This window comes from Podarcis vaucheri, assembly GCF_965113315.1.
Source record: "Podarcis vaucheri genome assembly, chromosome: 1".
Taxonomy (NCBI): Eukaryota; Metazoa; Chordata; class Lepidosauria; order Squamata; family Lacertidae; genus Podarcis; species Podarcis vaucheri.
The window spans coordinates 132,337,954-132,358,489 of NC_138759.1; the positions used below are offsets into that span (position 1 = coordinate 132,337,954).

Sequence of the window (20,536 nt, forward strand, 5' to 3'; positions counted from 1 at the left end):
AGTTTGCCATCTGTACTTTGAGCGAATTTTATATTTAACTTACTGGAGAAACACAGTGCAGAGAAACAGTATTACATATGTAAAACTGCTTTAATTTTACATCATGTTTGTACACAATCAGTATGTATGTCTAAATACATTTAAGCTGTGCTGAACATAATTAGCAAATGAACACTGGACAGCTGGCTTTAAATAAACTTTCACCCGCATTCATAAAGTGGAAACCTAAATAGACCACCACAAAATTATTATTTTTGGGAAAAAGTCATAAGAATGCCTGATCCGACACTGGTAACTCAAGGATTTCCTTAGCAGATGGAGGGTTCTTCAATAGCCTTGGCCCCTTCGGTAACAGCTTTAACACATTTAGCCATTGTCTGTGATGCTCTACTAATGGGATCTGCAAAGAAAAACATGTCTATTACCTCTAGAAGTTTTAAGACTTACAAGTGTTGTTCACTGAACATGGTATCTGCAATTAAAGTATTTTACACAGAAACAAAATTGGTATGCCTCTCAACTGAAGAAACGGGAAATATTATGTATCCATGTATTAAGTAAAACACACTATTGAGATCATGTACTGCTGTTACCTGTCATATAGAAGTCTTTAACTGTGAGCTGGGGTGGAACAAGAGGATCACCAAGAAGTTTCTGATTAACTGCCTGCATTGAAAAAGAATAAGCAGTCATCTTTATGAAAGTAATTGTTCTCACTTGCCCTGTGGTACCTTTTTCAGCAGGACACAAGACACACTTATTTTGCTATCGCTGCATAAATGTGGAACCCCATACCTTTGACAGCTCATTTGCTTGGCTAAAGTAGTTTGCTTCCTCCACATCATCATATCTGACCAAGTTAGGAGATACTTCTTCTAATCTGCTCCTCACTTGATCAAGTGTGTCATATGGGAGGGTCATGCCAGCTATCTGAAAAAGAAAAGCGGGAGGAAGAACCTCAAGACTGGGTTCAGATTTGTTCCTTCTTGGAAAACACACTACCTTTGCAATGAACATGCTTAAAAGGGTACATCTTGAAAGGTACAGGATTGTATCCAACTTAGTTATTCAGTGTAGGATGCCCCCTTGAAATCAATGGACCTCAGTTAGTCACATCCATTAAGTTCAATGAGTCTACCTTGTGTAGGGCTAAGAAAAGATACAATCCGTAATTATTAGGGTAAAAAGGGCAACCATTTATAAAGTAGGATTTCTGATTGGCTCAAGTACAAGAGAAAGCGAAATGGTTGGCAAATTTGTTTATGCCTAGCATCCCACCCAGGTTTCTTAGAATTTGTGCCGTTCCAAACGGTGTGTCTTAACTGATTCAAACCACTGAGCAAAATCAACAATATGTTACCATCCTTCTCCAGATAGTCAAGCATGCCAATAAAGTCAGTCCATACACACTTTTAGCAGGACTTGCCAGATTCAACCAAAGTCCTAATTCAAGAAAAGATATTTCACATAAATGGTCTATTTCTAATATTTGCACTTCATAGCAATCCATTTCGGAAGACTGCAGTCCAGTGGAGCTTGCAAATCAATATAGGATGTCCATGCCAGAGTTTGGTTTGTCATGATGTCTGAACAAAGGCATGATTGTGTTCCTCAAACCAGCCAGAAGCATTAAGCTAAGAGCAAACTTGGTTACTGGTCTCTGGATGCTTGGGGAGAGAGAAAAAACACAAACCTGGGTTCTGGCATCACAACAAGTCAGACTAACTTGTTTCCCAGCAGTACCAGGAGCAGGAGAGGAATCAATTGAGAACCTCTTAGCAACATATACCAGCATACTGTTTCTTCATATTCAACCACAGCTTGTTTTAAAATGTGTAGTGACATGACATGAGAATCAAAACAGTAGTATAGTAATAAAAAAGACTGTTACTGGAAAGGTCCATTTCTGCTACACTTGCAGTACCTCAGAGATGGCTCTAATTATTCTCCAGTCTTCTCTTGCCATGCCAGGTGGTGTTACGGCTACTCTGGTTTGCTGAGCTCTACCTTCAGTGTTCACGTATGTTGCAGCCTTTTCTGTATAAGCTGCTCCTGGAAGAATAACATCCGCCATAGGAGCGCCTGCGTCACCATGGTGCCCTGAAACGGAATCCAGTAAAAGTGTCAGTAGCAATGGGAAACTTCACAGTGTGACTGTACTGTATGTTTAAATTTCTGTATAAAAGTCTAGATTACGTTTCGATAGTTAGGTGAAAATTGCACTCCAAGAACGTCGCTAATTTCTCTTTTCTGCTGTCTTGGCTTGATTAGTCTCCTTCAGTTCTACTTTTGACTGGCTGAAGTTTGCTTTTTTGGTATTGTGTTTGGATATCCTGTTTTTATCTCTAGCTACAGCTTTGAAGAAATTGTTATACAAACTGCTACTATTTTCAAGCGATATGCTTGCTGACATCACCTTACAGAGACAGAATGCCTTTTAATACAGAGTGTTTGTTGTGGGGGAGGAAGGGAAAGGAGAATGTTAGCCGCTTTGAGACTCCTTAAAGGGAGTGAAAGGCGGGATATCAAATCCAAACTCTTCTTCAAACTCTTCTTAATGCTTTGTATGTATTTATATATTAAAGCCATACTGTGCCTGTTTTCAAAATGAAGTTCTCAGTTTTAATTTTCTCAGTTGTGGTACCAGAAACTTCCCGAGTGCCAACAGATATACTTTCAATATCATCATGTATCCTAACTTTACACCATGCACTGCTAAGTACTCTTTTTTTTGTACTCTTATTAATCTTGTATTCTTTTAGCTCTTTCTATCTTTGGGTTACAAACTGCACACTTTTGATTCAGCTTTGGTTCATGGTTTATATGTCTTAGCCAGGACATTGTAAAAGCCTATACATATTCCCTCAAGAATTCCCCCATTATCAAAGGCTTATCATTTTACCTGCTGGGATTATCAGACCATTTCTTCCAGGTTAAATAGCTCTTCACTAATTTGTTCAAGGTAACTTACATTTTAAGCAACTATAAAGAATTCTACCAGTTTAGACAAATTAACTGTGCTAGCTGATAGGATTCATGTAAGGATTCTTTCCTGGTTACACCAAATTTCTATGTTGCTTAAAATAACTTAGTTCTCCCAATTTAAGAAGTAATCTGGCTCTCAAACACAAGCCACCCACTCTAGTCATCATAGAGGGCACAGCGCAAACACTGACATTAGGTTTAGTTTACAGTGGTACCCCGCAAGACGAACGCCTCGCAAGACGGAAAACCCGCTAGACGAAAGGGTTTTCCGTTTTGGAGGCGCTTTGCAAAACAAATTTCCCTATGGGCTTGCTTCGCAAGACGACAACCCATAGGGAAATCTCCGGGACAGCGGGGAAGCGCAGCGCGTCTTCCCCACTGTCCTCGGACCTCCTCCCGCCGCCGGGCATCGGAACGAAGTTCCGATGCCGGGCGGGGGGGGAACGCCTCCTCCCGCCGCCGGGCATCGGAACAAAGCTCCGATGCCGGGCGGGGGGGGACGCCTCCTCCCGCCGCCGGGCATCGGAACAAAGCTCCGATGCCGGGCGGGGGGGGGGACGCCTCCTCCCGCCGCCGGGCATCGGAACGAAGCTCCGATGCCGGGCGGGGGGGGGAACGCCTCCTCCCGCCGCCGGGCATCGGAACGAAGCTCCGATGCCGGGCGGGGGGGAACGTCTCCTCCCGCCGCCGGGCATCAGAACGAAGCTCCGATGGGGGGGGGGACGTATCCTCCTGCCGCCGGGCATCGGAACGAAGCTCCGATGCCAGGCGGGGGGGGGGGACGTCTCCTCCTGCCGCCGGGCATCGGAACGAAGCTCCGATGCCAGGTGGGGGGGGAACGCCTCCTCCCGCCGCCGGGCATCGGATGGCTTTCCTGAAGACTTGGGGTGGGAGGAGGGTTTTCCTTCCCACCGCCAACATTCAGAATGCTGTTCTAAATGTTGGCGGTGGGGAGGAAAAACCCTCCTCCCACGCAAGCCCCGGGAACAGAGGGAAAGCGCTGCGCGCCTTCCCCTCTGTTCCCGTACCTGTCCTGAAGGCTTGCGGTGGGGAGAAAAGCCCTTCTCCGCACCGCCAGCCTGGCAAGCGGTTTCCATAGGAACGCATTAATTGATTTTCAATGCGTTCCTATGGGAAACCGTGCTTCGCAAGACGAAAACTCGCAAGAAGAAAAAACTTGCGGAACGAATTAATTTCGTCTTGCGAGGCACCACTGTATTAGGGATAAAGTCCCCTTAAAACACAAATCAGCATTCAACACTTTCCATTTCTTCTGTGCCAAAGTATACTTCTACTTAACAGCTATTTCTGGCCTTCAAATCAGGAAACAGAACAGAAAATGTACAGCTTTAACATAAAACAAAAATCTCTCAAACACGTTTTTGGGAAAGGCAGAGGGCTGCGGAAATGATGCTTATTTTCTACGCACTTATTTGATGCTTGGTATATTGAGCCTGAGGCAATAGGTATGTGTAAAGGCAAACATTTCAAACAACAGGTAGAAACATCTGTAATAAGCACAGGTACAACTGGGAGTTAAGCCATTCACCTGAAACATACTTCAGACTCAAACACATGTAGCGTTGCTTTAGGTAGCTTACTCCAATTCTTCATTTCTTAGGGATGAGTTCAACTAAATAGTTGGATGAGCGGCAGCCAGCACAAGGAGTCCTGCTAGTGAAAAAGGACTCTCCCCACCACCACCAAATTGGCCTGAGAGGTCAGGAGAACCCTCACAGTAGTGGCGGGGGCAGAGAGGGGAGATAATTTTACCAGGAAAGCAGAAATGCTTGTGATGAGGAAATGATCCAAATAGAGCAACATTAAATTGCTCCCTTGATTTGTGATCAAATGGTGCTACTTACCCTGATAAATTATAAAGCAATTCTGAGGCAAATCTTGCCGAGTAACACAGCCTGCATCAGCCCCTAAAAGGTACAACACTTTAGGAGGGTTTTTCCGGATCACATCCACTCCTGGCTTGTAGCCTAGGTCAAGGGCAGCTACTTGGCTTGCAACCCTGTCGAGGAAGAGATTACAATTTCATCCGATTATCTAAAATGCCTCTCTCAAAATCAGATCAGGTAAAATATCCAGGGGGTATAAATCCTAAGTTATTCATTCAGATCCACAGCTACCAGGACAAAGCCCAATTATTTGAAGCACTTTCTAAACTGTAACAATGCATGAAAACACACAATCAATGAGAAATGTGGGGGGAGGCTAATTTGGGACATGTATGTATACTGTACACACACAAAAATGAGCTTTTACCTGGAGTTAGTGTTCCATGCTCAATTTTGAAATAAGTTTCTATTTGGCTTTGAATGCATCTGAGCATGTCCTGCTAATCCCATTACTGGACAATACCCCCTTTATAGATTAAGTTGACAAAACGCTAGGTTCTACAAACAAGCAACCCTTTTGCGACACTTGTTTCCCAGTAAATCTCTATCTTACACTTGAGCCAGATGAATGAAGCCAACAGCTTTGACCTAGGAAGCCTTTAAACCTCACCATACAAGACAATAAAAAAGGGACGAAGACATGTTGAACAAACCTATGAAGAATGTTCATGACTTTCCAGCTGGGATCAGCTCCACTTTTTGTACTTGCATTTTGTGCAATGGTGGAAATGGCTGAATGAATAGCTGCCCCATCACCACGCTGAAGTGCTGCACTGCCAACCACGACCATTGGCTTTTTAGCCTGGTTCAGGACCTGTGTGGAAGTTGCAAGAGAGCAGGATGTTAACCTCAGAGCTAACAAACTGAATGAAAAGGCCAACTACAGCTTTTAAAAACAAATATGTGGCATCATTGGCAAATGCGCTGTTAGTAGGCAGTTCCCCTATCTGGATGAGGGAGGTGGAATCTGTTTTAGTTGGGGGGGGTCATGCTCCCCCAGAGGTATCCAAGCTTGGGGGTGGTCCTGGGTCCTTTATTTCCATTGGAGGAATAAGTGGCCTCTATGGTGTGGAGTGCCTTCTACCAGGCTGCTCTCAAAAGCATACTAAATATGAACCCATACATGAGTACTAAATATCACCACCATTTTACAAAATTTAATACCTTGCTACCTTTAATACCTTGATTATAATCTACCACTCCAAAGCACGGCATTTTTTTAAAGGTACCTTGCTGAATGGGTGTTTTTCTGAAGCAATGTCCAGGAGTATCTGTGGGGAATCTCCCAGGTGATCATATGTGTAAGTCAAGTCAACTGGGCTGCCCACAAGAGCCACTTTAAGTTCATTGTGTAGCCAGCTGAAAATGGAGCACGAAAAATGCTATTAAGGTTTTATAATGTGCAGAGAAATCAGTGCATGGTCATTTTATTTTTGCACAATATATTCTTGCAAACAGTTCCTTGTACAGAAGCTGCTGAAACTTAACAGATGGGCTGCACCCCAAGACAGGTATCAGCGGTGCTTTTTTCAGGGGGTTCTCAAGGGTACGCAGTACTGGCACCTTTTTTGTTGTTGTTAAAAAGTGTGGCCCTTGCTGTAACAACTTCATGGTGAGTACCGGTACCTACCTTTCTAGAAAAAAGCACTGAGTAGGAGCCCTAATTTTTAAGACATAAAACAGATGCAACACCTTAAATGTATTCAATTGACTTTCTCCTCTCCTGACACATTGCATCAGAGAATGTTGTGCTATTTCCCAGATTTTCAGGGACAGCTTGCTAGGCAGCATGAAGACAACTCTAGCAAGGAGATGGTATGAACTGCTTAACATGAATTGAAGATCTATGATCTTATGAAATGCAGTTTTGGAGCCCTTGCATATTTTTATTCTGAAAGTACTCCTTTTTCTTAGTACAATAACCACAATAGTCACAGTTCCTCAATGTGTATGCTGCATTAGCACAATGTACAGTAAGTGATATAACTACAGCCATCAAGACATTGTCCAAATTAAATAGTTCCCAGTTTATGTTTATACGTAGCAGGACCCAATATTCCACTTTCAAGATGCAGTTTCTCATTTGCATGGAGCAAGCCATTTAACATCTGCTACTTTCATGAAGCTACAAACCTCTTTCGGATTCTGGCGTTGAAGAGAGGTGCCTCAAAGCGTGGATTGGTGCCAACCAGGAGCAAGACATCTGCCTCTTCCACTCCTGCAATCTTGGTATTAAGCAAGTAATTAGATCGCAGGTCTGTTCTGTAACGGAATACACACAAAAAAGGAAAATATGACTGGGGTATTCCAATGGGAAGGACTCTGAAATACCTCTGTTAAGAATTCTTTTATTTCATAAAAATACTAGATCTCAAAATAATAAATCCAAATCCTGGTCCTGGATTCCACTGTGCATTAAAATAAACTAATAGGGTGATATGAGCATTTTCACTTTCTTCTGTGAAAACGGCTCTATGCTTACTTTATACCTGCCTCTACTAAAACTTATGTGGTCCTCCTAATATATACAGTTCTGATATGTCAAAATTGACAACTTACAGGCTGATCCGACATCTGAAGGCAGCCCTGTTTGTGGAAGTTTTTAATGTTTGATGTTTTATTGTGCTTTTAATTCTGTTGGGAGTCGCCCTGAGTGGCTGGGGAAACACAGCCAGATGGGTAGGGTATAAATAATAAAGTTATTTATATTATTATTAATTAATTATCATCATCATCATCATCATCTGAGGATACAGTGGTGCCCCGCAAGACGAATGCCTCGCAAGACGGAAAACTCGCTAGACGAAAGAGTTTTCCGTCTTGGAGGTGCTTCGCAAAACGAATTTCCTATGGGCTTGCTTCGCAAGACGACAATGTCTTGCGAGTTACTGCTGGGTTTTTTCCCCTTCCCCCCCTTTTTCTAAGCCACTAAACCGCTTATCAGCTGATCCGATCAGCAGATAAGCCGCTAAAAGCGCTAATCCTTCAATGGGCTTGCTTCGCAAGACGGAAAAAACCGCTAGACGAAGAGAATCACAGAACGGATTCTTTTCGTCTTGCGAGGCACCACTGTATGCTTTTCAGGGCCAGCCCTACCATTAAGCAGAATGAGGCACTCACCTTAGATGGCAAAGGCTGAGCAGTGGTAGCAAGGAGGACATCCCAGCCAGTACCCTCTAAGCTAGCCTGCTGCCCTCAAAAAGACACAGCCTTATCAAGGTCAAATATAGATTCAACTGCCTGTCCAATCAGATTCTGAACATGATATTGGGCTCTATCTTGTCCTAGTCTCAAGCAGAAAATGACTTGGGCTGTCCCTGATGCTTTTAGTCCAGTAGTAGTACAGCTCTCAGCATTAACTTACCCAGCTCCTGCTGTAGGGAAGACCTCTTCAGTACACAGGTTGTCAGAGTTTACTCTATTCAGCAAGTCTTTAAGAGATACAAGGGCTTCTGCATCCACAAGTCCGCCTGCAATTGCAGCGATATCATTACCTTGGCTCCCCTGAAGCTGCAAATGAGGAAACAGAAGATATGAGATATTATATTAAAATTCTAGCAGCAAATTTGGTATGTCTTGTAAAAAAAGGGGGGGGAAAGCTTTCATCTTCAACAACTCGAAAAATAGAGAACGGTAAGCCAATTTCCTCTACCCCCCCCCCAATAAAATGCAGGTGGGATGCATTGCTTATTCTTTTAAATATTCACAAGATTGCAGAGGAGAAAGCAAAACTATCCTGATATGTAAAGGTGGCCTTCAAGATATAATATGGCTCTTTGGAGTCCACAATACAAAACAAGTTCCTGAGCTACACCTTAAAATTACAAGATGTGTAATGCAATTAACCCCTGAATTCTAAAGTGAAGAAAGCATGACTTAAGTTCAAATTTCACTCCCCCAAATTATAAGAACTTTAGTTAATGATTGCAGTGTAGTCATTAGTAATGATTTCATTAGGTTCAGTACTACTGTGAAAGTAGTCGGTCAAGCACCTTAGCTATGGTCAAGAGTACACTGTAAGAAACAATATTTTCTTACCACTCCTGCCACACGGCTCAAGGCCTCTTCCCAAGACACGTAAGTGAACAGCCCTTCTTCATTCTTTATCATTGGCTCAATAAGACGCTGACGTTTCAAACCATCATACGCAAATCTGGAGTGAAGATCAAGATAATGATGAAGCAACTGCTGAAGGAACAACCCAGCTATCAGCAGCTACTTCATTAACAGAGACCTATCAGCATACCACCTTTTCAGAAAGTTTGAATTACTTTGTCATTTTCTATGGCACATATACTTAAGTGTTTTGTTCATAACCAGACCTTCTTAAGTGGAAATGGCCAAAGAAAGTTTTAAAAATCTACAATTTTAAAATTAGAAAAATACAAACATATTAGGCATAATCCTATTGAAGAATATGCACAGCTAAGCCCCAAAAATATCCAGAGGAGATAGCAGTGATTTATTTATTTATTGTGCTGCAACAGAAACTGATCAACATCCGTTTGCAAGTAATTCTTGAACTGTTCCTAAATCTTCAAAAATGGAAAGAAAAAAGTGTGGTAACTGTATATTTTTGTACTAAAATTCTCTTCTGAGAATATCATGTTTTACATACATGTTAAAGCATACCTTGTTTTATCAGATATCCATTCCTCATTGATATCTTCATGTAGTCTTGGCAAAATCCTCATCACTTCTCCAGTTCGAGTGCTTACCACAATGTTACTCCCTACTGCATCAAGAACATCAATGGATTCTGTCTTCCTAAGCGAAAAGAACAGAGTCCTTCAATTGCAAAACTTATCTGGATGCTGTTATCTGGAAAACAGACCTCGCACTAAACATTCCCAAATGCTCCCAAGTTTCTAAGAACTCTAATCATGGACGACAAGCATGACCAACCTCCCATAATATATTGCAAATCAGAAGTCAGCAACTACCAGCACTTAATATAAATTCAGCCTGTAAAGGACTACTACTATCTCATTACAGTGGTGCCTCGCAAGACGAAATTAATTCGTTCCGCGAGTCTTTTCGTCTTGCGATGTTTTTCGTCTTGCGAAGCACGGTCCGTCGCAACTGCGCCTCTTCAAGCGGCTTTAAGAAAAAAGCGAAACAAACTCGCAAGACGTTTTCGTCTTGCGAAGCAAGCCCATGGGGAAAATCTGGGCGGCTTCCAACAGCATGTATAGAAACAACACAACAGAACATCAGGCATTAAGTGTCGTGATACAGGGCTGCCTTCAGACATCTACAAAAGGTCATTTATTTGTTTATCCCTTTGACATCTGATGGGTGGACGTTCCACAAGGAAGGCAGGCATGACCCACTGCCTGGTTCCCTGTGGCAAGCAATTTTGCTTCAAGAATGGCTGAACTGGAGTAACGGAGCACTGTTGCTGGTGCCACCATCTGACATGAAGCAGAAGCTACATGGTTCTGAAAGAGACCAGAATTTTCCAAAATTGGTGGAAATGCTTATTATGGGCAAGTTATCCCAGGTCAACACACCACCAATGAATGTGCTCTGTGGATACATTCCTGAACCATGATAAATTTTATTTATATTAGCTTTTGTATTATTAGGATTCTTATGACCTTCAAAAGGTTCAAGGTTACAAATACAGTCCAGAAGCCATGGGGGAAAGCTACGTTCCCATGTCTCAATTAATCTGAATATTTGACACTTAGCATATAGCACAATAAAAGAATTATATTTAAAGTGACACTTCAAGTGCCAGTAAAGACACATGCCTTGTCTCCCAGGGTCGAGATGTAAAAGCATACGGCTTGGAGGTAAGGGCACCTACTGGGCAGATATCAATCACATTGCCGGATAACTCTGACATGAACATTTTCTCAATATAAGTGCCAACTTGCATCTCATTTCCTCTTCCTGTGGTTCCTAGGTCATCAACTCCTGCAATCTCACTTGCAAACCTGACAAATGAAAGCAAAAACAAAACACAGCAATACATGAAATGTCAGTTTGTCTTTGCAAGAAAAAAAATTCTTTTAAAGAAACAATCAAAAAGAAGGATTTATAACTGAGCACTTCTGAACTAGCAATTGTTCAGATGAATGAAAAGCATTTCTAGCCTCACATGTACAAGTAATTTTCTGCAGCTCTAGCCCCTGTAAAGTGTTTATTATAATGCAAGAACCACCCACACCTAGCTATCTGACCTGCCTCAACTCACAGGTTCAGGAAGAGTAAAACTTAAAAGGAACTATGAAGTCTACTAAGTTTCCGTTAAGTGTAAGTCACTGTACCACATTAAAATCTCTCTACATAAATTTATCTTAGGCTTGTGGTGCTTCCAGAAACAGTTCAGGCATTTTGTTGCAAAACTCCTGTTCCTCTACAACAACCCAATGAAGACTGAGCATGCTAAGTGGGTAACTGACTACTGAGAGATAAAACAGAACACTGTGGGAGTGGGGTAGAGAAGAGGGAATGAAGTGCCTGGAATCCAAACAGGGAGCACTCCATAGCGTACTTTGTTACAGCAGCCAGGTATCCTATTTCTAACAAGTGACCCGACACAAAGCTAAAATGACAGATTTTCACATGAGTGCATTTTTATTCCAGATCCTTGTTTGTGCCCACCTGATTTTACATTATGAAATAGTCAGCTGCTCATGTGAAAAATGTGTGGACTCCTTCGGTGCTTCCAGAGAGAATTCAGCAGTGGAACAGAACTAAAGAATGATCTTTCATAAGCAACTGAACACAAGCAACGGGCTGATGAATGTCCCCAATAACAAGATAACTATGCATACACACTGTTGGTGTACAAAACAGGGTAGCAGTTACCTAATGCATCGAGTACATTGTATGCACCGGGTCATGATCGTTTTCACTAGTGGGCCGAGGTTCTTGTCTTCCACTGCACGTTTGCCTTCTAGGAATCTGCTCCTATCACTGCCAAACATCATTGACTGGTCCTAAAGACAAATAAACCCAAATAAATGAACATATGTGACTGAGAAGCAAGGTTTTACCCCGAAGGCCATTTTAAAAATCCAAGACACTATACCTGAAGGTCACATTCGCCTCCCTGATCACAGATGGGGCAGTCCAGTGGGTGGTTTGCCAACAAGAACTCCATTACGCCTTCTCTGTTGGAGGTCAGTAAAAGAGAAACCACCATATATATTTAGCATTTAATGTATGCTAAAAACACTTTATAGACTAGTAATACATGAATTCATTTATTTTAATACAGCATGCTATTAATACAGTGGTGCCCCGCAAGACGAATGCCTCGCAAGACGGAAAACTCGCTAGACGAAAGAGTTTTCCGTTTTGGAGGTGCTTCGCAAAACAAATCTCCTATGGGCTTGCTTCGCAAGACGACAATGTCTTGCGAGTTCCTGCGGTTTTTTTTTCCTTTTTCTAAGCCGCTAAGCCGCTTATCAGCTGATCCGATAAGCCGATAAGCCGCTAATAGCGCTAATCCGCTAATCTGTCAATGGGCTGGCTTCGCAAGACGAAAAAACCACTAGACGAAGAGAATCACAGAACGGATTCTTTTCGTCTTGCGAGGCACCACTGTAATTATGTCCTCCTTTGAAAGTGTGTTCAAGCATTAACATTTCTGTTAAAAACGAGTCTTAAAAAAAAAAACACATGCCCAGCTTACCGTTGTAATGTTGAAGACTAAAGATGCACCCTGCTGCACACTTACTTGGCAATAAGTCACACTAATCTCAGTTCTGAGCAGCATACATTGTAATTTGCACACCACTGGATGGAGCTTACCTTGCTTTCCTAGACTTCTCAGAATTTGTCAGAATGTTCCAACCCTTCATTACTGGCATGGCACAAGCAGCTACTGGCTACAAAGGCGTAAGAAAGCTACATCAATAACAAATTTGTATACATGGATGCTCACATAGTGGCAGGGTATTATCATTTAAATGCCTCAACTGTTTGCCTTAGTTTCATAATAAACTTATTGATAAAAATCAACACCAAGACTTAAGATCAAAACAAAAAAGGGAAGTAACATTCACGTAATACATAAATTAATGTAGTCACGGCCAGCAGCTTAGAGGGCTTTAAAATCTGATCCAATTCATGGACAGTAGGATTTATCAGAAGCTAACAGCCATTATGATTCCATGGACCCTCCATTTTAAGATGCAATTTACTACTGAATAACAGTTATGGGGGAAGGTGGAGGGGAACAGCATGAGATGACAATTGCCTTATCATGGAATCATAGAATTGGAAGAGAGCTGGAAGGAACCACGAGGGCCATTTAGTGCAGTCCCCTGCAATGCAAGAATCTTTTGCCCACCGTGGGGCTCAAACCCACAACACTGACATTAAGAGTCTGGTGCTCTACTGACTGAGCTATCTTTCATGCTCTCCTTCTGGTCTTCCCCAGAAACATCTGACTGACGTTTGCAGGAAAACAGCTATCCCTTCCTCCAAGGGCTGGACATGTGAACACTGCAAGCATTTATGAACGTATACCATAGAAATATTTAGATGTTTTTGCCGATCACATGGACTGCCGGAACAAGGAAAGGCTTTCAAGAGAAAGTAAAGAACATATTAACCTTAAATGTTCTAGTCCAGCTGCTTGCCTGTATTTTTTCATCACTGAGTGCTGAGAGATTAAATTCTCAGGCACCAGACATGACACACAAGGTAGGTAGAGCTTCAATCCTATAGGGTTCTCAAGCTCTGGGAAAATGGCATAAGTCACAGTATAGGAATTACATTGTTTGGTTGGGTTGGATTCAGCATGTTGCCACCCTGCAGTGGGTAAAAGCACATGTGCGCATGCCAGCGCAATATGTTACTGAATGCCCTAACTGCCAACAGCTTAACACCCCTGTTTTCTCAATGGAAACCAAAAGCTGATGCTCCGTTATCATCAATGTGTTTGATAGGATGTCTACAAATATGAAAATAAATGTGTGTAAAATGGTAAAGGACCCCTGGATGGTTAGGTCCAGTCAAATCTGACTATGGGGTGTGGTGCACGTGCACAAACACACTATGCCAACAGCTTTATGTAGGTGAACACAACATTCACAATAATGTCAAAAAGCAACTGCTAGCAGTGGGCATATTGCAACTTGTAATTTAGATGCCAGCAAGGTTGTCATTAGCTGTTCTGCTAAGCGCTTTACACTTGTCTTTAACTGTCCTGTTGGCTCATTACACTTCTAGAACACAACAATTTATGAAAGATAAAAGTATTAGCAACCTTGGGAGCTTTCTCTATCTCCACGAGACACATCCTACAATTTCCAGCCACTGACAATCTGTCATGATAGCAAAATCGAGGGATCTGCATTCCAACCTTTTCACAGGCCTACAGAAAAGACAAAACAAAAGAGAAAAAGTGCCAATGTACATGTTAGGAACTTTTTAGCATGTTCCATACAAATATGACTCAGGCTGCAAGTCTATAAGCATTTACCTAGGAGAAAGTCCCATTGAACTCATCATTAATTATCATTATTATTACCCTTCCCTTAACCTTAAGGTCCCAAGGCAGGTTACAATTAAAACACAACAGGTCTTACTTCCAAGTAGATATGTTAGGAAAGCACTGTCAGTCTCTCATTTATAAAGAAAAGCTATTATTTTTATCCAAGTACAGTGGTACCTCTGTTTTTGAACGTAATCCATTCAAGTTCTGAAACGTTTGAAAACTGAAAACTCAATACGGAAGCCACGTGGCATGTTCGACTTCCGAGGCATTTGAAAACCGAAATGTTCATTAACAGAGACGTTCGAAAACTGAGGTACCACTGTACAGTGGTGCCTCGCAAGACGAAATTAATTCGTTCCACGAGTTTTTTCTTCTTGCGAGTTTTTTGTCTTGCGAAGCATGGTTTCCCATAGGAATGCATTGAAAATCAATTAATGCGTTCCTATGGAGACTGCCTTCAGACCAGGTCCGGGGACAGTCTGTCCCCGGACCTCTTCTGAAGGCAGGCCAGGGGAGAACGGCAAGCTCCGGGGACAGAGGTGAAGGGGCAGCGCTCCTTCACCTCTTTCCTCGAACCTCTTCTGTAGGCAGGCGGGGGGAGAAGGGCTTTTCTTCCCACCACCAGCCTTCAGAAGGCTGTTCTGAAGGCTGGCGGTGGGAAGAAAAGCCCTTCTCCCCCCACCGGACTTCAAAAGAGCTGCGGGAAGTCCGGCGGGGGTCCAAGGGATTCCCTCCCAGCCGCCCGCATTTAAAAGCACTCTGGGCAAAGCAGCGAAGCGCGCTGCTTTCCCCGAGCGCTTCTAAAGGCAGGCGGCGGTGAGGGAATCCCTTGGACCCCCGCCGGACTTCAAAAGAGCTTCGGGAAGTCCGGCGGGGGGCCAAGGGATTCCCTCCCAGCCCGCCCCGCTCCGCTGAAGTTTAGAGGGAGCCTGTGGGGGAAAACTCAAAAAAAAAAATCGTTTTGCGAGAAAGGCCCATAGGAAAATTTGTCTTGCGAAGCAGCTAAAAAATCAGAAAACCCTTTCGTCTTGCGCGTTTTTCGTTGAGCGAGGCATTCGTCTTGCGGGGTACCACTGTACTTATTTTTCTTTGCAGTTGGTTTGCAATGCTATAAAGGAATGGAGCCATGAGAAGCAAGGTCCAATGTGCTTTAAAGAGATATTACAGCAGGTACTGGAGGGGATGTGAACAGAATGTGAATAGAAAGAGACAGTGTATACAAATTTATTCTACCTGAAGTACTGTGGTTCCTGGAGGTACTAATACAGAATTCCCATCAACGAAAACCTCTATCAGGTTGCTGGCTGCTGTTGCCGTTGCACGCACTGAAAGACAAAAGAATAAAATATGGAAAATGTGATCATTTATTGCTCAGAAGTCAGATTAAGTATTTTGGATTCATTCACTAGTAACTTGCTGAAAGGATAAACAGGGCACACAAGCTCATACAGGGGAATCCCCGCTTACACAAGGAGTTCTGTTGTTGCACACGCAAATCCCATCCCTCCCCTCCTGCCCCGCCCCCTTTCAGCACACATGCTGATCATGTGAGAGTTGAGAGGAGCCTGTCCTGCCAAAACCCCCAAAGCATAATATGAATTTAAGTTGTCAGTCACTTAGGGGCTGGAATATAATATTTTATTAATTTTAACCTATCAAACTGACCTTACAAAAATAGAGGAAAAAACATTTAATTCCCTAGGATGGCATTATCTGCACAGTGTGTTTTATACCACGGATTGTTCAGACCATAATTTACCATTACAAGAATGAGCCACAGCAGGTCCTAGGTTTCTGCGCTCCCCCACTGTGATGAGAGTTCAGTTTTTATTTCCTTTTAGGATTAACTGGAGCTTGCCATATAATCTCAACCTGGACAAATTGGATTAATCTTAATGGTTAGTTGTAATATGCCAACATCAATTCATACTTTTTAAAGCCTGCTTATTTGAACCAACCATTGTTAAGATTAGTCACAGTTTAGGGTCTGACTGATATGCTAAATTGCAGTCAATCCAAAACAAACTTGATTCCTTCCTTGCCAGGGGGACGTGGGGGATGCATTACATTCATATACAGCAAGAAGCTGCTTCCAAGCATTAAAATGAAGTATTTTCTCTAAAAGGAGGTGTGTCTAAAAACATGACATACTTTTTTAAATTTCAGGTATTTTTTAAAAAAGGATTCCTGTTGGTGTGTTATTTTTATGACAATTCATTATAGCCTTTACTTCTCTAAATGACTTTGATAGAAATCTTTAAAAAAAATACAGTACAGTGCAGACAATTTTTTTTAGAATTCAGTAAAAAGCCAGCAAGTTTGTATGAACTTCGTTAAGACTTCAAAAAAGCCTTACAAATTAAACAGAATGGATTCTCCTTCCCCAAAATGGAATTTGTCTTCATTCTAAGTCCATAATTAAACTTCAGACATCTGAATTATCTGTGAATTACCGAGTCTATAATGAAAATTACAACAAAAACTGGAAAGAGTTACTATATAAATGGACTGGATATAAAGGCAACTTACCACATCCTTTAGTAATCTGAGTGGCACCAGCTAAGGCCTTGTGGACAGCAGGGAGTCGCAACATGGTGCTGGAAATAAGGTGCTGGCGATAAGACATTAAAATTAAAGTTTAAAACAAGGTTCAAACAAGAGCTTGTTAAATTTAAAATGAATGAAAAATAGTTTAAATTTATAACCCAACATTTCTGACACCCAAGCATATGAACACTTGCAGATATGGTCACACATGCAAGAATTACATAAGTCCCATTCAGGTGTTCACTCCCACATTACTGTCACATTCCTACTGCCCTCCATGCATTGTAAGGAAGGTCTGAAGCAGGGAACATGCTCTGTACCTGAAGGTTTCCCGGCCTTCAGCCTCTGGGCCTAAGGTTCCCCACCCCGGCTTACAGCTTTTACAAAATTTAAAAAACCTTAAGTACAAAATGTGAAAGGAAAGCACATAAACGTTTCACACAGTATACATTGTGTGTAGGTTGTCGCCGCACCTATTGAAGAGACTTCTTCACAGCTCTTAAAAGTGCAGGAGCTCCTTTGCACTCAATCCCTAAATCTGCACACTAACACAGAGAAGGATCATAAGAAAGATGCTAGAATTACTGTGGACACTCCCCCGGGGCAGAATATGGTGACAATTACTCCAGAGTAAATGGCAAAAATCCTAAGGAGGTAGATTTTGAGTCTCAAATAGTTCCATAAGCATTGCCACTAAATCTGTAACATAAAAAGGGAGGTAGCTTGTAGCTGTGCTGTCTATACACGTAGTACTGCTGTCAAGTGATGCCCTGCAATGCTCTTATACTGTCTTCATAAGGGGAAACGGGCTGGGAAAGCATATAAAATTGCAACATAAGCAAGCAAGCAGGGCTAGGATCACATTGTGAACCTGCTGCTGTTCTTGTAAACACGTGGGTTTGGTGGGCCTCTTTTCATAGAAATTTAGAGTTGGAAGGGATCCCAAGGGTCATCTACTCTTGCAATGCAGAATGCAGAAATCTCAGCTAAAGCCTGAAGCCACTGGTTTGGGTCCTACCCTCTGCGGAAGCAGAAAACAAGCTTATTGCTTCCTTCATGTGACAGCCCTTCAGATAAGATGGCTATTGTATCTCCTCTGTCACCTCTTTCCCAGCCTAAACAGACCCAACTCCTTCAATGGTTCCCTCATAAGGCTAGGTTTCCAGACCTTCATAACCTTGAGAAGCCCTCCTCTGCACACATTCCAGCGTGACTAAATTCTTCTTAAACTGTGGTGCCCAGAACTAGACACAGTACTCCCGATGTGGTCTGACCAAGGGAGAAAAGAGTAATGCTTTGACTTCCCTTGATCAGAACACTCTGCTTATGCAGATGCAGCCTACAACAGCATCCCTTTATTTTTGCTGCTACATCACACTGTTGACTCAAGTTAATTTTGCAGTCCACCAAGACCCCCACAAGAGACTTTTCAAATGTACTACTGGCAAGTCAGCTGCCCGCCCCGCCCCGCCCCCCAAAATTCTTATACTGCTGCATCTGGTTATTACTTCTTAAGGGCAGAACCTTTTTTTAGTTCAGGCCCAGTTCTCCAATCTGTAAATGCCTTATTGAACCCCAATTCTCTCCACTGTGCCATATTAGCCACGGCTTGGTGTTATCTGGCCCTTTCCCTTTCTTGTCCTTTTTTCCATGTTATGCATGCCAATCGATTGGAAAGTTGAATGGGTGGGATGGGAAGATTGCCAGAAGAAATATCAACAACCTCAGATATGCAGATGACACAACCTTGATGGCAGAAAGTGAGGAGGAATTAAAGAACCTTTTAATGAGGGGGAAAGAAGAGCGCAAAATATAGTCTGAAGCTCAACATCAAAAAAACTAAGATCATGGCCACTGGTCCCATCACCTTCTGGCAAACAGAAGGGGAAGAAATGGAGGCAGTGAGAGATTTTATTTTCTTGGGCTCCATGATCACTGCAGATGGTGACAGCAGCCACGAAATTAAAAGACGTCTGTTTCTTGGGAGAAAAGCAATGACAAACCTAGACAGCATCTTAAAAGGCAAAGACATCACCTTGCCAACAAAGGTCTGTATAGTTAAAGCAATGGTTTTCCCAGTAGTGATGTATGGAAGTGAGAGCTGGACCATAAAGAAGGCTGATCACCAAAGATTTTATGCTTTTGAATTATGGTGGTGGAGGAGACTCTTGAGAGTCCCATGGACTGCAAGAAGATCAAACGCATCCATTCTGAAGGAAATCAGCCCTGAGTGCTCACTGGAAGGACAGATCGTGAAGCTGAGGCTCCAAGACTTTGGCCACCTCATGAGAAGAGAAGACTCCCTGGAAAAGACCCTGATGTTGGGAAAGATTGAGGACACAAGGAGAAGGGGACGACAGAGGACGAGATGGTGGGACAGTGTTCTCGAAGCTACCAGAATGAGTCTGACCAAACTGCGGGAGGCAGTGGAAGACAGAAGTGCCTGGCATGCTCTGGTCCAGGGGGTCACGAAGAGTCGGACACAACTAAACGACTAAACAACAACAGAGTTGAAAGGGTTCCCCAGGAGTCATCTAGCCCAACCCACTGCTCGAACCAGCCACCTGCCTGGTGAAGCAGCCAGGCGCCCTCCCCCGCTGCGCCACCTGGGCAATGGCTTGTTTCTGCCGCTGCATCGCGATGCCCGGCTCCTGCTTACGGCCCCCTCCCTCTCCGCACCCTCTGCCAGCTCACGAAAGGTGACCTTTGGGCGCCCCTGAGGCCGACGGGACACCTGCCTGCTGCTTCCCGAGGCCCGGCTCGGCTCCAGTGCAGTGGGGAACCCGGCGTGGGGAAGAGAGGGGCCGTCTTTTATTACCACACGAGGCGACGCGACGAGGGGGGAAGCCGGCAAGGGGAGTCTCGGCCGCGGGGGCGCAGGCAGCCCGACGACCCGCTCAAGGGCGCCGCGAAGGCGAAGCGGACAGCGGCCTACCTACGCGCCTCCCTTCGGTCCGGGAAACGCGACGGAAAGCACCGCGGAGGCCCTTTTGCCCGCCGCGCCGCGACCTTCCTCCCGTTACCTCCTCCTCCTCCTCGGCCCGGCGTGGGGGGCGGGCGGAAACCCGGTCCGGCCTTAACGACCCAGGACGCCTCCCCCTCCGCTGCCTCCTCAGAAGCGGCCTCCTCAGCACTCAAGATGGCGGAGGGCCCTCGGCGATTTCCGCGACGCGCTCGGCAACATTCGGAGAGGACGCCGCCGACGTCCCGCGGCCCGCACGCAAGTTCCGCCGTCGATTGAAAACAAGCGAGGCGAACCAACCGTCGATTTCCCTCCTTGATTGACGTGAGCTATGACCCGCCTCCTCCTAGCGTAGCTTCCGGCTTTTAAAACCTGCGGAGGGGCGGGGCCGATCCGTTAGAAACAAACGGGGAGAAGCACCGCCCCTTCCTTGATTGACGTGAGCGATGACCCGCCTCTTCCCAGCGTAGCTTCCGGGCTTTTAAAACCTGCGGAGGGGCGGGGCCGATCCGTTAGAAACAAACGGGGAGAAGCACCGCCCCTTCCTTGATTGACGTGAGCGATGATCCGCCTCTTCCCAGCGTAGCTTCCGGCTTTTAAAACCTGCGGAGGGGCGGGGCCGATCCGTTAGGAACAAACGGGGAGAAGCACCGCCCCTTCCTTGATTGACGCGAG

General features: G+C 43.9%; 1 protein-coding gene across 2 annotated transcripts; it reads right to left on the minus strand.

Moving 5' to 3' along the window:
- Window positions 1-71: 71 nt before the first annotated feature.
- NDUFS1 (NADH:ubiquinone oxidoreductase core subunit S1) lies at window positions 72-20,069 on the minus strand. 2 transcript variants are annotated; one of them, XM_082237945.1, is made up of 19 exons: window positions 19,835-20,069; window positions 16,882-16,963; window positions 15,586-15,677; window positions 14,122-14,229; window positions 12,660-12,736; window positions 11,935-12,016; window positions 11,712-11,842; window positions 10,649-10,834; window positions 9,525-9,659; window positions 8,931-9,045; window positions 8,257-8,402; window positions 7,026-7,154; window positions 6,122-6,251; window positions 5,546-5,706; window positions 4,851-5,005; window positions 1,925-2,100; window positions 796-930; window positions 594-666; window positions 72-400 (listed from the first exon to the last, which is right to left on the minus strand). In XM_082237945.1, exons 2-19 carry the CDS (start codon window positions 16,943-16,945, stop codon window positions 309-311), a joined length of 2,187 nt encoding a protein of 728 aa, XP_082094071.1. In that variant the 5' UTR covers window positions 16,946-16,963; window positions 19,835-20,069; the 3' UTR covers window positions 72-308. The 2 variants fall into 2 exon arrangements, with proteins under 2 accessions (XP_082094071.1, XP_082094070.1); XM_082237944.1 differs by lacking the exon at window positions 19,835-20,069 and having other exon boundaries at window positions 9,525-9,655; window positions 10,645-10,834.
- Window positions 20,070-20,536: the final 467 nt, after the last annotated feature.